Source organism: Falco biarmicus, chromosome 8 (assembly GCF_023638135.1).
Source record: "Falco biarmicus isolate bFalBia1 chromosome 8, bFalBia1.pri, whole genome shotgun sequence".
In the NCBI taxonomy this organism is placed as follows: Eukaryota; Metazoa; Chordata; class Aves; order Falconiformes; family Falconidae; genus Falco; species Falco biarmicus.
In genome coordinates, this window is record NC_079295.1 from 29,022,867 (window position 1) to 29,042,399 (window position 19,533).

General features: G+C 40.1%; 1 protein-coding gene across 2 annotated transcripts in view; it reads right to left on the minus strand.

The window, feature by feature from the left end:
* Positions 1 to 19,533, minus strand: part of CNTNAP5 (contactin associated protein family member 5) — a 296,864-nt gene that overhangs the window by 12,506 nt on the left and 264,825 nt on the right. For both annotated transcript variants that reach the window (XR_008823617.1, XM_056349942.1), the window contains exons 20-22: positions 13,249 to 13,379; positions 11,850 to 11,934; positions 1,595 to 1,813 (exon numbers count right to left, since the gene is read on the minus strand). Coding sequence is in view for 1 of the 2 variants with exons in the window: in XM_056349942.1 (XP_056205917.1) it covers positions 1,595 to 1,813; positions 11,850 to 11,934; positions 13,249 to 13,379 (435 nt within the window). In the remaining variant the exon portion in view is untranslated. The remainder of the gene's footprint in view (positions 1 to 1,594; positions 1,814 to 11,849; positions 11,935 to 13,248; positions 13,380 to 19,533) is intronic.

Below are 19,533 nucleotides of genomic sequence, written 5' to 3' on the forward strand. Positions count from 1 at the left end.
TTAAAATGTATATTCCATGCAAAAATGTAAATCTCAAGTACATCAATACAAAGTATAATTTGCTAAAAATTGGATTTTTTTTTAACAAGAATATACCGCCCAGTGCTCTTACTTTAGCATATAAAGACATGAAGTCTTCAGAAGTAACTTGTTCTAAAGATCTTATTCAGGCTTTAATGAAATCCAGTGTGAATAGTGAGGCAGTAGTATCAGTTAATTTAACGTATTGAGAGGAAATCGTATTTTAAAGCACAGAGTGGCAAAGACAGGAATAAGCTTTTATAATAATTCTGACTTTCTGATGTAACAGTGTTTAATCTTGACAATAGAGTGCAACTGATTGTAAGCTTTAAACATTAAAGTCCAAAGATGCTACATTCTGCTCTGGGTTCTGTCCTGCAGTTCTGAGCCTCAGGTTTTACCGCTTTCTAAACTCTTTAGAAAAATTAGATCATCAAGGTGACAGATCACAGGGCAAGGAGTTCATATTTTCAGTATCATTGCCCATTTGGTATTTACAAGACACATTTCTTCTGTGCGTCAGAGCAGGTACCTTAGACAACTCTGGGCGGTGAGAAGAAAGCTGGGGGCTGGGGAGAAGCACTGGCAGCCATTCTCCACAGAGTAATCAGCAGCCTTTTTCCCTATGCAGAATGCTAATAGCATCATTTGTTTTCTGCTGAATATCTTAGGCAGAAGCTGCAGGAAATGGGGATTTGATGCAAGTGCAAATGTCAAAGGAATCATATTATGATCTAAACTAGAGTTTTATTAGTAATCAGAAAAAAAGAAAGTGGCTTCATAGGTCAAGGGGCAAAAAATAGCCCTTAATTTGTACCCCTTTCTGGTCATTAAGAATTCTGCCACATCCACTGGTGACTAAAGCAGCAACTTGATTGCCCCTGTTCCTGGTGACAACAGTTCCAGCTGCTCTGAGTTTCCTTCTCTGCATACAAATTCACATATGCAAAATACTTAAGATTCCCAGAGGACAGTTTCAGAATTGCAAAAGATAAACGAACTATTGGCATCATGTTACTGGTACTGCTCAAGTAGTGCTCCTTCTCTTTAGCTTGAGAGAATAAAGTACAAGCATTCAATAGAAGTCACACACATGTGTCGAGGGGTTTGTACAAGGAATTTTTGTTTGTTTCTGCTAGGGTGGGAAAAAAAATTGACTTCTTTATTGTATGACTCCTGTTGCTTCATCACCACTACAATACAGATTCTGTGCAACATGTATGTGCTTCTTTGAGATCTGCACACTGGAGCTATCTGGAGTGGACAGGAACAGCAAACCAGGTGCATAACCATACTTCCAATGCTGTTTCACTATGGCTTTGGGACCTTTTTGTTTGTTCTAGGCATGTTTTACGTGATCTAGGAACTTAGTCTGAAAACTTTGGTTCACTACAAGGACTTTTGAAGTGGCCTTGGCTAATCCTAATGCCCATCCTCAACATGCCTAATTGAGAGAAAAGGCAACTTCCAAATCCAACACTAATACTATCACAATTGCATTACAGCAAAAAGGAAGGAAACCTCACTCTACAATATCCTTTAAATTCCCCATTCCCCTCTAGGCAGGACATACCTGATGAGGAATATATCGTGGTTACCGTGTTCACATCAGCTTCCATTATGGACGAACAGCTGGATTCAGTCAAGGAGCCTTTGACAGTGACTGGAGCAATGCTGGGATGGCGTAAGGCAGCTTTCAGGGGAGCAATGTGGTTGTACTGAACAGAGGACAGGCAGCCAGTGAAACCATAGGCATTTGCCTTTGCGACTTCAGGATCCAGTGACAAACTATCTGCAGTACAACAGAAAAACACTCCAGGAATTATCTATTTTAGGAAGGCATTAAAAAAATGTATCCTTTTTTTGCCTTACCCACCCCTTTTACTTCTCCTCATGCAATCTCAATTGTTCAGGTTTTATTTCAGCAGACAAGTTGTCCCTGGCCTGAACCATGAGGTTCCCATCCTTCCTCTACAACACTACTTACTTCGAACCAAGTTGGCTCCGACATAAAAGCCTGCATCGTGCTTCTTTCCTCATCCATTTCCTCTAGTATCTGGACAATATCTAGCACATCATTGGTGCTAACTATGGCAATAACAATAATAACAATAAACAGTAAAACCAGCAACACTGAATATCACAGAATCCTGGGGATGATGCTCTGTTTCTGCACCCATTAAAAATGTCAGTTTCACAGATATGGACCATATCTTCAAGGCATTCTATCTCCTCCACTCTTTTAACGAAGGAGCCTGCTCTCTGTTGTCTATTATACAATGCTTCATATGGCCAAATATTGAATCGCTTGCTAATACAGGCTTCCACCCTTCTTGAAGAGTTCATTTTTCACCTTACTTTGTTGATGTACCTAATCACGTTACTACATTTTAAAACCAGAGCTTCTAGGAATCCTCCTAGTTATAAGCCAGGCTCTCACTTTGCTAGCCCTATTCCACTAATAAAATAAAAAGCAAAACTATACCTCTCCTTTACTAAATCAAAACCAAAACTGGTATCTCCATGCTCTTTTCCAGTCTAAAGTGAGATAACACAATTAATTTATCTGTTGGTCTGTGCTCATATAAATTACACAAACAGAAAGCAAATTAAAAGGTAAGTTTTTTTAATTTAGTTCCTAAAGTTTTAATATCAAAGATTGTTTGGGAAAATCAGTGAAGGATGGTGAAGCCATCTTCTCTTTCCTCCAAGCTGTCATTTATTTACTTTTCAGAAACTGAAATTCATACTGCTCAGAGGACTACAACATGATGCACCTTATATCGAGGTCAATCAAACAAGAAAAAAAACCCCAAACACAAATGCACACATATATATTACCAAAACTTACTCAAAGTCTTAAAAATTATCTGTTAATGAAAAAAGCTTCTAGCATTAAAGGTTTTAGAAATATGTCTGATGACATTGGACAATAAGGATTCCCAGCTTTTTAAGTTGTTTTTTTCCAAAGCTTGAAAAGTAAGATAGTAAACTTCAAAATAAGGTCAAATTTTTCCACCATCACTCAAATACAATGATTCTACAAGCTCTTAGCCAAAAAGATTTCAGAAAAAAGCAGACCTTCTACAACTGACATTGCTACCTAAATTACAGAAACTCTTTCTATGTATAAGAAAACACAGAGAAGCCTCAAAAGTAGCCCAAATCACACATTATTGTGATGCTCAAGATCTGTGACCATTCTGTCATGCAATCAGACGGAATTAGCCAAGAAAGATTTCTAATCTTGTTTGAATGTCTTCATGGAAGTATAACGTGGAAGAGTTTGGCTGCTTCTCAGCAAAGCAAGCTATGGTGTGAGCTTGCTCTGCAAGGGGTCTTACAGGAGAAATACTCACTCTGCAGAGTTGTCATGGGGACAGCCTCTGGGCTGTGAGTAACTGCAAGAGAGAGAGATTGGAAGGGAAACAGCGAGGCTTTGCCACTGAAAAAACCTGTAGCCTTGCAGCGGTTCACATTTACTCTTCTCAGAGCGTGTAGAGATTCACTGCATTCAGGTTTTTAATGAGATTTGGTAGGGGTGTTATAAAACAGACAAAGAATTGTTTCCAAGTTTCTGCAAGAAGGGTTATATAAAACTAAAAGACTGATTTACAGTATTTGCCATCTTTGTTGAATTTATAAAACCCGTTGTAAACATTTCTACTCTCAGCTTTTCCTTTTTTTTTTTTTTTTTAGCTCTGTCACAAAAGGTGGATTTGTTGGTATCTTTTAGACATCAGGCAATCTAAATTGCTCTGTTCTGCCCCAATGTACAGAAGGTAAAGCCTAAGAAATAATGAATTCCTTTTTCATGGTACAGTAGTCTGAAAAATCTAAGATACAGCATTTTTGGTGGCTTTTTCAAAAAGTCAAATTAAGGGCCAATTCCAGGAGTCTTTTGTCAAAGTAAGCTTTGCATGAATGAGACCTAGGAGATTTGTTATTGAAAGGCTTTGAAATTTGAAAAAAAAAAAAAAAGAAAAGAAAACAAAGAACAAACCAAAACCAACTTCAGAGTCCTCTGGAAAAAATCCCATGCGCACAGCTACAGTTTGCTTTATAACATGGCTTTAGGTGCATGCCTTCTGTCTTTCAGAAGTGGGGCTTTCACTGTTCTCAACAAGAGACTGGCGTAACTTGGAAGTGAACAACTTGTGCTGCCCTCTGAATTCCTGAATGGATGGTATAAATCTGTAGTTACGACATGGTTACCTCTGTGAAAAGCTTATTAAAGGCCATTCTGTGTCTTGAAGTCTTTAAATCATGATAAAATATTTTTCCGAAAGATATTTTCACTACATGACACAGTGCTCAGTAAGAGACACAACTCCGTGAAGTTCCAAGATCTATGTTGAAACAAGGTCATATGTAACATCAGTGGCCTTCCTCTGACCTCATTACACCGTAAATCTTTCCATGCATTTGAATGGCCTGGAAAATCACACTGAATTGGTGCTGATGACTTGGTTTGATCTTCTGATATTTTAGCATTGCATTTCTGTTCTTGGTACTGGAGACCAAATTACTTTGGATGATTTCTATATGGGGCCAAGGCCGCAATCTTTTTTGGCTTTTGAGTAATTTAACTATTAATTCCCCATAAGTTAATTTTACCAATGTTTTTAGGAAATAATTTTTAAGCTTTGTCTGCCGAGTTGTGCATAAGTTGGCCTGGCTTCTTGCTGGGCCTTCTAGCTGCTCCCTAGAAGCTGTCTCCAATGTCACAGCTCAGTAAGCTTTGTGTCAGTTTTGCTTTCCTATTTTCCATGTACTTGCAATCGCTTTCCATGTTAATGAGGATTAAGCCTAACATGTAGTTCTATTTTATAAGCTTTATTGATTGTATCAACATAATTTATCTGCTGATTCATTCCTATTCACCAAAACAGATATCCTGTTCCACTGCTGTTTCTTTGTGCACCTGTGCCATATACAGCACACTTGTTTTAAGATCTTAAATACAGCAATTTTAAGTCTCAATACCTCAGTAATGGAGAATTAATTTTCACCATAAATAGAACTCTGCCGAAATTCTCAAGGACCCAGCATTAAGCTGCTCAGCAATGTATCAGCAAATTGATACAGTAAACGATAACTAATATGACAGATAACTGGAATCAAAGGGAAATCAGAAGCATTCTTTGCATGCAGGGAGAGTAGCTCAAAAGACCTTCTTTCTAAAGATACCACTGTGGAAAATGGGACTATAAACATTATTCAATATCTTTTTGTTCTTATAAACAAAAATTTCATGTCACTCCGAAACTTAAATCTGAGCCTGAAGTTTACTTGTGTACTCATTTACATCCAGGAAGGCCCATCATGGATTTCCTTAATCAAAAATTATTTTTAACATCAGTGAGAGCAGACACAGCCTGTTTTAAATGTCTATGCCCTAATTAATTATTCTAAGTGAATTGCTGGTAGAAGGCAAAGGGTAATTCACTCTGTAAACTGAAGCACTGGTTCTTTTTTTGAATCTGAGAGAGATGATTTTTGTGGGAGTTAATGTTTATCCTTCATTTCATTTTGACAAGGTGCTAAACAGCACAGGCAAGATTACTTCTTGGATGTTATAGCTAGATTTGAGCCCATGACCTTGAAGTTAAAGACCTGTAGTCTCCACACTGCACCTGTCTCAGAAAAGTTGACTAGCAGGTACTGTGTAGTTACCTTGAAAAATGTGCTGCTATGTCCTTCAACAACCTCAGTAAACTTTGCTGATCCTAACCATTAATTTAGAAAGGGCAGAAAGCATCCCTTTGATTAGAGAAGAACCCACAAAAAGGCATCTTTGGAATAATCTCATTTCCTGGTGGAGCTTGCCACAAAGACAGTGGAGTGAAAAACACAGATTTTTTTTCCTGGTTAGAACCTTTCTTAAGCTCTTGCTTAAGAAAAGGATGAGTTTGAACAGGAGACAGGCTTCAGGCATTCAATCCACCTCCAAGACACTTCCAAAAAAGCAAGGGACAGCAAGAGCAAAGTAAAAGTACTTTTTCTCACAAGTTTTCCCCGGAATGAGCAGAATGGACCAGGATTTGCTTGCCAGCAACTGAACACTTTGTGCCAAGTGGAACATTTGAGAATTTTTGTTTCATTAGGCTTAGCAGAGATAATTTCAGGCGTTCATTTAGTATGTTTTCTTAAGACAGCTTGTCATCAAAAATGAAGCACTGCTTGGAGTTGTATTGTAAAATTTTTTACATGTCACAGTTTTTGACATTTAAATCCTAATCTGTCACAACACAGGCAGCCCTATGTGATTTTGCAGGGGCTCAAAATATAATCTATAAAAAGAAGAAAATATGCAAGAATATGGAGAGAGAATGTGCAAAAGAATACATGCTTTTCTCAGGAGCAGACAGCTAAAATCTATTCAAGTAGCAAGAATTCAGACTAAAAATAGAATTCCTGGATAGAAGTAGATGACCTTGGACACAGTATTATTATCAAGAAAATGGGGATGTAAGCATGGTGTTATGATCATATGGTAAATGATATTGCTGCGCAAAAAGTCTGAAAAGATTTGGTCTCCTTTTGATAGACATGATGGCATTATTGGCTTAGAGCTTGGATTGTTTAAAGTGCCTGGGGTTGCAAAACTTTCCTTATTTTAACTACTGCCATCTTGGTCCCAAATGTCTTCCACTTTCATCCTAAAGTGGCCATTTCCATTTTCTTAATGTTTTACTAAGCTACTTGGAGGAAAAACTTTTGAAAGTGCCCCATCATGCACCCAAGAGATGTTTTTCTGAGGTATGGTCCTGCTAAAAAATAGGTATTTAGGGTAAGAAGAGTGCAGCAAAGAGTTTTGCAGTGACCAGAAGAGTCCAGCCAGTATCTCTTACACCCATTGGTGTATTGTTTACAATGCTAGACCACAATATTCTGAGACTGCGTCTTTAAATTTCTCAAGCAAATTGTGTGATCTTGTGAGCTTAAAAAAGGGAATGACATTCCACCAAAAAAACCCTGAACTTAAGTCTTTTCCATAAAAACTCTCTAGAAAGAGGTGTTTCTTAGGGAAGCTTTTGTATCTAAGAATTAATGCCAACTTACCCCTTCTGATTTAATTATCCTGTTATCATCTCCCCCAACATAATATCACTCTTGAATGAATTGTTTAGTGTATAGATTGCATTTTCTTCTTGTGAAATTTTAATAAGAAAAGCTATTGTAGAAATCATAAGGATTGTACTGAACCTACATAATGATTTTAATTAAATGACTTTAGAGAAATTTTCTTCTACATACACTTTATATCAAAGCTGAATGCTTCAGTGGAAAGACTCCTACAACTTGAGTGTGTTTTAGCTCAGGGTTTTAGAGATAAAAGATATCATGATCATGTGCTAGACTACACAGTTCTTTACATTGCCAGTGTGAGAAGGTCTGCTGATTCATCACTTTGAAGATACAAGTAAATTAGGTCAATATTAATAGGTGTTAAAGAAAGCTTTGGAACCTTTTTCTTCAGAATACTCTTGAATCCTTTTCAGTGTTGCCCTTTTACTCTTGTATTACTACACAGCTGGTACACCGAGTTGCACAGAAGCAAATATGCAGACAATGAGATTCACTTCTCTGCATTAATGATTATTTTTCCAGGGACTATAATGGTGAAAGGTTTAGACGTGCTGGGGGAACAATAAGAAGTTTTCAAAGATTCATTAAAGTCAACTCCAAAATAAATAAATCATATTTTCCATTGGGATAGTAGTTCTTCCTAGACAAGACCTAAACATATGTGAATATGTCTCTGAGATCAGAGAATTACACAATAATTTAAGTTGAAAGACACCTCTGAAGGTTATGGAGTTCAATCCCTTGCTCAAAGTACAGCCAGCTTCACAGCTAGGTCAGATAGCCAATAGAGCTCATGTGGTTAAATACAGCAGTACGATCTCTTCAAGGAGTACTTAAAGTAAATGAACTGGGACTCTGGTTAAGATTTCACTGAGGCTTTGCCATAAACTCTATCACCCACTTGGGGCCTGAATCCAGTACTCACTAAAGTCCATGGAAAAATTCCCATTGATACTGATGAGCTTTGGACAGGTCCTTTTGTGTCTTGCCTCTACATTTGTGAAGTAAAAATGACAACAAACTACAGGATAATAATAGTTTTCTATTACTGTTGGCTGCTGTGAGGATGAATCCAACAAATGTCTGTTGGTTACTTGAATGCTGCTTCTTTTTACTCCCTTGTCTTCAAAGCCACACTTATATTTAGATTGATCTTTCTAAGGCAGCTATATGGCCCCATTACTGTGGATCTCAACAGCTCACAGCCTTTAATGCTTTTATCCTCCTAGCACCCCTCTGATGTAGGGAAGCTCTATTATCCATGCTTTACTGATAGAGAACAGAGATAGTAAAGCTCAGACTGGTTCCAGGGGGAATAAAATGCCTGCTTACCTTTATATCTGCACATAAATGGCTTGCCCAAGGTCATTCAAGCAGTCTGTAGCAGAGTGTGCGTCCCTGTGTTTTGAATTCCAGGTAAGCCTCCTCTGCCTTAAATGGAGGTTTTTTTCCCCTGGAATTCAGAGTTGGGTATAGGGCAGCCATTGGAAAATACAGCAGATTTGAAAAGCAGGAAGAAGTATCAGTGTTTAAGTAGCTTCTGACCAAAAATAAAAAAGTGTAATGGGGCTGGGGGGGAGGGGTAGGAGGCGGGAAGCACTATTATTTGAAAACTGGTGACTGTAGAAAAGTGCACTTTTCGAAAGTTCCAGCTGTGTTACAATGATTATCATAAGAAAATCTGGTGAGGAAGAGGTTTCAAGCTTTTATGATGTCTTGCTGGAAGCTCTCTTGGAGATTTATCAGCCAGTGGGAAATGAATGGCGTAGTCAAGAAAGGAGGTGGTATAATCATCTGGTTAAGCAGCCAGGATCAGGCCGTTAGAGCAGGCAAATGAGTAGTGATGTGACAGGGAAGCAGAAGAGAGACAGTTTTTCAGAAGACTATAGCATGTGTATGTAGGACACGAAGAACATTTTTTTATATGGTTCTATCTCAGCGGACACTGAAATGTTCCTAACGAATGCCTTTAGGTACCTAAATCCTAGCGGCATCCAAACCAAACACTACAGGAAGTCTAGGACTATTTCAAAACATCACATACCTCTGGAAGACTATGCTTTGCTGAGGGGGTGAACAATGACAAGGAAGAACTTGCAGGATATTGGTTTAGGTCACCAGTATTCACCTTCTGGTGAGTCATTATTAAAAGATAGTATAGTTGAAATTTTATTTATATAATAATATAAATTCTATATGGACATATTTATCTAAGTTCTACGTTCCTAAGATGACAAGGCCCAGCTCTCCTTTTAATACAAAAAGGCAATACTCTTGGTTTGTAGCTGTATGGATTTGGGTTTGGTGGGGGTTTTTTTGCCAGTATGGGGCAGTGCAAAACCTGGGTAAGTTCGGAGATGATACAAAACTGGGGAGAGCAGTTGGTAGACCAGATGATTGTGCCACCATTCAGAGAGACATTGGCAGGCTGGAGAAATTGGGAAACAGGAACCTCATGAAGTTGAACAAAGTAAATGCAAAGATCTGCACTTAGGTTAATAACCCCATTCACTGACACTGTTTGGGGCTGACCAGCTGGAAAGCAGCTTTGCTGAGAAAGACATGGGGGTCCTGGTGGACAGCAAGCTGAACATGAGCCAGAAATGTGTCCTTGCAGCAAAGGCAGTCAACGACATCCTGGTATCAAGGGTTGCATTGGGAAGAGCACTGCCAGCAGACAAAGTGACCCTTACCCCCTACTCTGCGTGAGTGAAACACCGCTGGACTGCTGGGTCCAGTTCTGGGCTTCTCAGCAGAAGACAGGCATGGACTTACTGGAGTGAGTCCAGTGAAGAGCTGCAAAGATAATTAAGGGACTGGAGCACCTTTCATATGAGGAGAGGCTTGATAGAGCTGGGACTGTTCATCATGGAGAGAAGACTCAGGGGGATTTGTGGTTCTGTGGGAGCACAAGGACTCTACTCAGAACAGCTGCAGCTCTAGGATAAAACTTGGAAAATTAAATCCTGACATAAAGGAAAAAGTCTGCAGAAATTCACTTAACATATGAAGAAGAAGCCAAATTAGGACTAGGCTGGAATTAAAGTGACTTACGAGGATGCATTGTGTGATTCCTGGTACATCAATAAGATCACCTGCAACCTGGATGGCCAAGTTTATGGTGTTAGTGTCATTACAGAACATGAACTACTGGTATTATTATTATTATTACTGAAACAAAATCCTAATACACTTTGAGGCAAGAGAGAAAAAACAGAGGGATATGTCCATTAAAAGCTGTCTGGAGACAAGTCCATGATGTTCAGTGGAACTGAACGTCAGACTTCTGGAGATACATCCGAGCTTTTTTGGCTTTGCAATAACATTGTAGTTGTAAAGTTAATCAGATTTTTGTGACCAAATCTACTTTATCTCCATGATGCTGAGCTGCACCTGATCAGTTTGCTGACTACATGTTTGAAGGTCTTTCTATGTTCCATCTTGCTGGTTAGAAAAACCTTGGCTTATTGGTTTGGTATCTATAGCTGGAGCTTTAAGTAGAAGCCATGATGAACAATATTCTTTCAGATCAGAGGTCCTCAAACTACAGCCCGCAGGCCGGATACGGCCCCCCAGGGTCCTCAATCTGGCCCCCGGTATTTACAGACCCCCCCCCGCTGGGGGTTGGGGGAGAAACCAAGCAGCCGCAGATGACTGCCTGCCACTTCATCCGCAAGCCGACCCCCTGGTTAAAAAGTTTGAGGACCCCTGTTTTAGATTTTGGGCACTATAACTGACTGTTGACAAAATGAGATTTTTAGCTTAGCTCTGACTTGGGTTGAAAAGTGTCAGGTCTCCAGACCTGTTCATAAAGTCTTGGAAGACTGCTGCATTCTGAACAAACATTAAATATAATTAAGGGGAAAATCAGTTCCTGCCCTTAATTTACTTAGAAAAACATGATGCAGAATGCACTAATATCTGTATATACAATTATATCACACAAGTAGACACTAGAGGATGTCTACAATTCCTGTCCGACTACCAGTCCTGTAGACCTTGGGTGCTACTGATAAAACATATGAAATTGTAATAGTGAAACAGATGTCAGGCTTGATATGGAGGTCCAATTCTAACAAACGACTAAAATACCTATAACCAAGGAAGCTTTTAGAATGTTACTGGGAATAAAGAATACTCTTACATAAAGTAATATAACGTATCTGACAGCAAAATAGAGGAGTTCTACTTTCAAAATTTCAGGTAGAGTTTTTCTGGTCTTGTAATGGCTTTGTAGTGTGGAGGGGTAAAAATCAAGAAGTTCCGTGCATAGAATATGCAGAACTGTGGCCTTGGTGCTAGATGTAATATAAATATTCCTTGTAGAACTCAAATGGAAAAGGACTGGGAGTGAAAAAAAGGATAGAAAGGATGAAGGCTCACAGTGCTGTTCTTATTGTTAGGAAACAGGGATGGTTTGAGAGGAGCAAGCTGTAGTCAGCAAAATAATATCATTAGCCAAGAAGCCACCCTGTGCAGCCACATGGGCAGTATGAATCACTTTACTGGAGGGAGCAATAGCAGAAGTTAATATTGCTATCAGTGCAAACAAGTAAAGCTGCCAAATTTTTGCATTGATGAGATATACCAACAGGAGTACCAGGATGCTCAGGCCAGCTTTTCCCGCTAAACCAGTCAAACAAAACCCCAATCTTACTAAAAATCCAACACACAGCACAGGTTAACTCCAGTACTATAACAACTGATGAATCGGGAATATTTTCAGTAAAACCTACCTGTGACCTTGCCCAGTGTGAGTGATTTAATGGCCTTAAAATCAATCTCAGAAAAGTTGTGTTTGAGTTTGAGAACTTGGTCAACCTGGAAGAGGTCAATAAAATCAGTTCATTACAACAGCATGCAGACACCCCTAGATCTCTCTGTACTGCAAACTTCTGGAAGGCTCTCAGCTGCAAATCAGTTAATTCTGCCCCCAAGTGTGATTCAGTTTCTAAAGATAGCAAAGTGAATGTGCTTTGATTTTATCATGAGAAGCTGCAAGATAAACCAGAATAGTCATATAAAGGGCTTCGAAGAAACTTCCCTTGCAGAAAAGCTTAAAATATTTGACACTGAACCCCCCCTGCTTCCCGAAATCCATGTCTAGTCACTTCAGAATACACTCGAAGGAGGCCTCTCTAGAACTGTATTGTGAAGAATTAGTTCTGCATAGAAGAAAAACACAGTGCAGCAGACAATAGATGAGTGGTACTTGAGGAAAACCCTGGCTTTTAGCATAAGCCTCCTTCCTAGATAATCAGGCCTACCCACCCTAGTTGCGTGCCTACTGTGTTAGCATTTTACCACTGAGACATGGAAACTGTAAAGAAAAACTGTGACGCTCCCTGTGTTTCTGTCTCCTCACTCTATTCCTTAACACATGGCTTCTCTGTAGATTCTGCCACCCTTCCCTGTTAAATGGCTGCTGTCCAGATCTAGCGATTTGTTTTGTAATATGAACTGCTATAATTAGCCTCAAAAGGAGCAGTAAGATGGTCCTCTTCTCCCTGCCTTGGAAAAATAGGCGATGCAGGGAAACAAGACAGAGGAGGGTGCTTGTCTCTCGTGAGGCTGTCACAGTCAGCATGGCTTGCTTCTAGCAAAGGGACAGGGTATCGTCACGCACATGGTGGCTGCACCCTGCGCTCCCTCAGCTTTTCCTTCTCTGTGAGAGGATAAGGCAGCTGGGGTCATGTTCTCACTCGGGGCACATACCCCTAAATGAAATTACATTCCCAGGTGCTCATTCCCCAGCTGTTTTTCTCTCTTTGACAGCTTTTTAATGATCCATACTGTGTGCTTCCTCTGGGACTATAGCTCACACAGGCAGGCCTAAGCTCCAGAACCATGCCAGTGGTCCAGAAGAACTTCTGGCCAGCGGTGTTTCCTAATTCACTGATTGTCAGAGACAAAGGAAGGATCACTCAGTGGAAAACAACACAGCTGGGCACGCTTTGAAGCTGGTCTGGGTGGAGCTTTGGTTTTAGCTGCAGCCCTGGACCAGCTGCTGGACCAGCTTTGGTTGCACCAGACCAATGTGAAACCTTTGCCTCAGGTGACAATCAGGTATTGAAATTAGTGGGTCTCTTTGTTGCGTGAAGTATTATTTAACACCCAACATAAGCCATGGCATACCTGAATGGTGAGCTCTCTGCCTTCTCTGTTAATCTTCAAATGGTGCATCTCTCGGTTGGCAAAATTTCCAGAGTCAATGGTGAAAATGAGGAGCCCATCCTTACTCAGCTTGTATCGGACCTGTAAACTTCCTTAAAAGCAGAGCAAAATCCTACGTATAAAACCTGTGTCAATAATGAGATACTGTTCAATACCTTTACACAATATGTAACTCGTTTTCTTTTTATTACAGTGGAGTAAGAAGGCTAAAAAGTCAAGAAAGAGGTTGAAGAGAAATGAAAAAGTTCAAACTGTAATGAAGTGTGAAAAAAAAATGCACTAGAAGAGTTTTCCTTCCTACTAGCTAACAAAGTCTGCTATGGAGACCATAATTTAATTGAGTAACTAACTATATCAAAGGAGAGTGTGTCTGTCTGCAGGTCAGGCATTTAGCACTGCCACAAAAGCTGATCTACACTAGTCGGCTAAGGATCGCTTCCACCAGAGGGCATGCAGGTCTTACACTGTTCTATTAAACTAATATTGGTGGATCTTACTACTCCTTTTCATCAAGATGCAACAGACAATGCAGAAGACAGTGACAACTGTGAGAATTACTACTTAATTTCAAACAGTTAAAGGCCCAGACTCATTATAATTTATAGGCAATACAAGCAAAGATATATTGTAAATGATTATACGTAAAAAATATTTTTACTTTGGTGTTCTAACATATTTGAGGAAATAAATATAATTCATATAAAAATGAATGCCAAACTTCTCTTTCAGTCTTTGTATCAAAATAGCATTGTGACTTCTGATAAATAACATTACCATAACAAATCAAATGCACAAGAAAACAAGGAATCCAATATGAATTTTAATCCTTTCACAAATGACTACAGGGATAAAAATGCATATGCACACATATATATAATTTAAAAGAACCAATTCTGATAAAATGCTTTCAAGCTTACTTTTCTGGGAATTAAGTAGCAGGGAGAAAAAAAAATCTCTGAACTTTTCAAGCTCTTTTTATGAATCAGCAACCAAAATACAGGGAACAGTGGTACCATAGAGTTAAAAAGCTTTCAGGGGCTACTTAGTTACTGTCTCCAAGGAGAAAAAGAACACTGACAACACCACAACCTTGAGCAAAGGGTCCTTCATTTATTTCGTTCTGAAAATCATCACAAAAAAGCCTTTTGTCCCTTTCCATTTCAGCTCTTCTGTTAGCGCGAGTTCAAACCATTCCAAGTATGACTACGTTCTGTAGAAGGCTGCAGGCAAATGTTTCCTGTGCTGAACAGCAGGGACTGCCTGACTGTCACTAAGGATGTGTTCACACTGTTTTAGCTCTAGGACCAGTTTCAGTGTTTGCAGAAGCAACACTTGCGTGCACATCATGATGCAGCGCCATGTCAGAAAAGCCCATGGTACACCTGCACAAGCTGCTGCATGTGCGTGGTGCGCTGACACGTTATTCAGAGGCACCTCTGACCCCAGAAGCAGTCTGGCTGTTCAACAAGGCGAATGGGCAGTCCTGCCTGGCTCCTGTATTCAGCTGTATTAATGCTGGAAGACTGCTCACAGGTCCAGAGTTAGTGAGAGAGGACATGGGGCAGTTCTCCATCACTACATAGCGTGGATGCATCTGCTCCCTTCAGTCTTCCAAGTCCTGCCTCAGTAAGGTCAGCTCTGTTGTCCTGCAAGCTACTGTAAAACCACTTAATAGCGAGCTTAGAATAAGGTGCAAATTTCCTGCAGCAGGGGAATTTTGCCACCTCTACACAACTCACAGTGAAGTTGATAGTCCTTCCAGCTGGACCCAGAGTCCAGTTTAAGATCATCCCTCCTTTTCCCTCACCAGCATGTTTGGCTTCTCGGGCTCCTAAGAGCTGCACTTTTTGTAACATTCAGTATATCCCAGGTGAGCACTGCTGCTTTCTGAGCTTTGGAGGATAGAAACAGCTTCCAAAAATGAAGGGGAAAATAATAATGAACTACTGGGATGAAGGCTTTTTAGCTGATTAGAGAGGGCGGCTGGATCAGGTGAGCTTTTAAAGTGAAAAATCAAAAAAAAGGAGATAAAAGGCATTTACTTTTTCACACGTAGTCATGGATGTTAGAGGAGAATTTGTGAAAAGATCAAGGTCAGTAACAACTGCTAAATTATTCAGTGTGATATTATAGGTCCTGATTCAGCTGCCCTGAATCATATTGCAAAGCTCCCATCCCCTCAATGCATAGCCAGGACAAAGAGCTACTGTCCATCACCATCAATGTCACATTTAAGGTCCAAAATGACACCACAATCTCATTTTCAATGAAAGATACATCAACAGGGAATAACAATGTAAAACATTTTATAAACCACTTTAGAAAGACCTGAGAAAAGAAGTCCATACACAAGGAAGCTATGGGACCTTCTTCAGACTTGTTTGTTAGGGCAGTGGGAGAGTTGATAAAAAATGGAAAACTTGCCTGACCCTGCACACGGCAGCTGAGAAACAGAAGATCACACAGAAGAAGCTGAAACTAAGATGTGATAGTGTAACAGATTGGTCCAAACTAAATCACGTCCCAGCAGAAGTATTTTGTATGCTGCCTCTTACCTGGAGCCTTTGAAAGGGAAGCAATGCAAAAAATGGAAGAGGGCCCAGATTTCGCTTGTGACCTTGTACTAGTTGCTTAGTTTGTAAATGCAAAAAAACTTTCTCAACTCTTTTCAAATGCTATGAACACACCAGTATATAAATAGTACTGCTATATTCAGGTGATCAATGTAGCAACCAGCACGTTTGTGTTCAGAGAGCCAGCAAGATATGCAATCTATCTAGGCTCTCAGGTGCTGCGAGCAGGGATCTACCCATTGACTTCATGAGAGTAGCACTGATTTTAAACCAGAAACTATCCTTAACATTTTTTGGGAGTCAATGGAGGAAGTCCTTGACATCCATTAAGAACAGATCTTACTTTTTTCTAGTGGTACGATTTTACTTTAAATGTTTTGAAGAGATCAGTAAATAGCATCTGATTTTACCAAATTGCTTTAAATTCCAATGGCAACTTTTTTTGGATGGCTACTCTTCAAAACTATTGAATTAAAGTTGGCATTTTGCAAGGGGGAGATTTACATTAATATTAACCAGAAGAACATGAGCTCATCTCTCCAGAGGTGTTTTTGAATTTGCACCACCATAGCTGAGAGCAGATTTTGGATAGCATTCAGTACCAAAACTTCTTCTGTTTTCAGAGTACAGCAGATTACATTGCCATTTTGCTACTTGACAGGCAAAATAAATGGATTATTAATTAAGATTATTATTAAGAATTTTTTTTATCCTTTGGATTTTCATTATCTGGTCCACTGACTTTCTCTATCTACATCAGCCCAGCATCACTAACTGCAAATAAAAATATGTGCATCAACCAGCTCTATTCTCCCAGCTCTCTAGTCTTTCGATTTTGCATCATTTTTGCCTCACAATAGGGATTCTCGCTAATCATGAGCAGTGTAATTTCTGGTAGACTTGTTGCAGTCATGCCTGTCATCCTCTTTTCAGCTCCCCGTGTCTGAGCATGCACACCTGGAGTGCCATAATGCTCAAGCAATGCACTACCTGTTGTGTTTTCTTCCTTCTCTAATGTATGTGGAATTGCTGAAGGTAATTTCTATTAAGCACATAAAAGAGGGAGGGAAGGAAAGAAAGAGGTATCATGCTTTTGGCCTTAGGCTGGAAAACTTTACCAGCATAATTTTGTGCATATTACCTCAGCAGTGTTAGGTAAGAGTAGATTCACACTTGATTATTATAGTCATCCCTTTCAGCTTCAAATTCTGCAGACTGCAGATCAGCATGCAGATATGCTGTGCTGGCTCCAGAACAGCCCAAGAGGGGAGCAGGCACACTATAGCCACAGTGTCACACAGTGCAGCGTGGCCTCTTTTCACCACTTCTGGGCGAAATGAGTCCACACGGGCTGCTGTGCTACTGTGATGAGACCACTACCAGTATCAAAGCTGGCTTGCTACATTACTGTGGTCTTCGGTGTGTAACCTGCAGTACTATAGTCCATGACTTAGGGCTGAACCACGTCTCTCTACTGGGGTCAACAGCTACATTTTAACAGAGGTTCCCCTTGTGCAGAGGGAAGTTCTGGGAAACAGACCGAAGGGCAGTATTTATGCCATCCCATGCTGGTGACTAGGTTGGGGATAATTTCCTGAAACAAAACACTCCAGAGACACTCTTTCAGTGGCGATGGAGGCCAGGGTTAGTACTTGCTAGGAGTACACTAATGACCAGCATCAGCAAAACCAGCTTCCAGGCAGCTACAGGAACAGCATGGTGTTCTCAAACTGCTTCTGTCTTTTTGCTGAGGACAAGAAAGATGAGGTAGCAGCTCTTAAGTATAGTGGTAACAAGGACATTAAACTAGTTAGAGGTTTCAAAATGTTCAGCCTTAGGACCAAAAATATATTCTTAAACTCAACAGCATGAGAAACACCTTGGCCATGATGTTGCATGTTCTATGTCCAGACCCTTTTCTGACTGAACACGTCAACAGGAGGGCTGTCTTTCTTTTGCCTGTGTCTACAGCAGTGCCTGAGTGGAATGTCAGAAACATCTGGTGGCTTTGTGGCCTAAGCCCACTAACTTTACATTCATTCTGGACTGTCAAAGCTTGTGTTGAAAATAAAATAGCAATTTTTAAATCACCAGCTGGAAAAGGGAGCATGGGAAAATATTACAGAGAGTGCTCTAGCTCAGAAAAAGACTTCCTGGCTTGAAAGATCTCACCCAGCACTAGGTATTTGGCAAAAAGGTTAAAGCAGCTCTGCAGAAAACAAAAAACTTGGATACCAGGAACTTGGTCTGTAAATCCATCATGCATAAGCAAGGTTCTTGTCACATGTCACCAGGACCACAAGTCTGGTGTCATTTAGTCTTCAAGAACCAAACAGCAAGCAAGGGAATATGTCCTTGGAGTCTGACACTTCTCTGCAGGACCTTCATTTACAGAAGCTGGTTTTAAATGAGCCCAGACTGAACCAAACACCTCCACCAACTTCAGCAGCACTTTCTAATGACTTAAACTGGCTGGACCAGCTGGCAAGACACTTTGCACTGCTCAGAGAAGCTGAGATTCATTCAGGGAGCACATGTGAGTGGCACACATAAAACATACAACTTTATCACGACCACGTAACAATAGGAAAGATAATTTAAATCAGGGCAGCTGACAACTCTTGATTTGGAAGAAATGTGTACATATAAAATAACAGAACACTGCATCAGGAAAAGGGCCTTGGACTACCTGTGGATTTCCCATTGCCTCAGAGGCACGAAGAAACAAAGGAGTTTAGAAACAACAGAACATCTTACAGCTGTCACAAACCAGCAGTCACCGTCATCAGACTGTAAGGTGTTAACTACACCACTGCATCCACCCTCAACACTCACCTGGGCTATAGCTAAAAGGGAAAATAATTAAGGAAGGCACCAATTAAAAAAAGGATGGAATATATCAGCGAGGCTACTGATGTTGCTATTATGAGAAAAAAAAAATATCCCAGAAAGTAATTTTAAGCTCATATAGTGGAAATGTTTTCTCATTCCTGATTGCAGAACAGCACATGACAGTTTTCAGTCATCTCTACCACAAAATACCTCTCTGGCAACTTGCACAGCTTCAGCGTGACACTGTCCCTCTTCATAGCCTAGATACATAAAAATGAATCTCTGTTTCCTCGGTTAGGAGCAGCTGGCTAAGAAACCTGCTCCTTAATTAGCAGCTTCTCCCCAGGGATATTTACTCAGTAAATTTACTCTTCAGTGGAAGTGCCGCTGGTGATTTGAATGAACAGGGCCCATCTCTCCAGTGTTCAGTGGTGTTTAACTAAGGAAGTACTTGCACATTTTTCAGAGGTGACTCTTGCTATTTGTTTTGCATGAAGAAAACAAAAAGGTGAAGCTGTTGAACATGTTTGCTGATATGATTACTCAGCTATTGCATTTGCTTAGGTGACACTGTTTAATAGGGTTTAAAAAAAAAGTCAATCCCCCCAATTTGAATGCCTCCCACTCTAATGCTTGAGACATTCAGGACTTAAGAATTACATGCAGGCCATTCTGTACTAACAAAAACCACTTTTATGTTGCATTTCTTCAACTTGGAAAAAACCCACACCCCCAAAAGGCCCTAAAGGAGCCTATCTGGAAGCACATAACCTCAGTTCACTTTACAATCCTGCTAGTCAGCTGGAGCCAGATTGAGAATGTCACTTAAACATCAACAAGT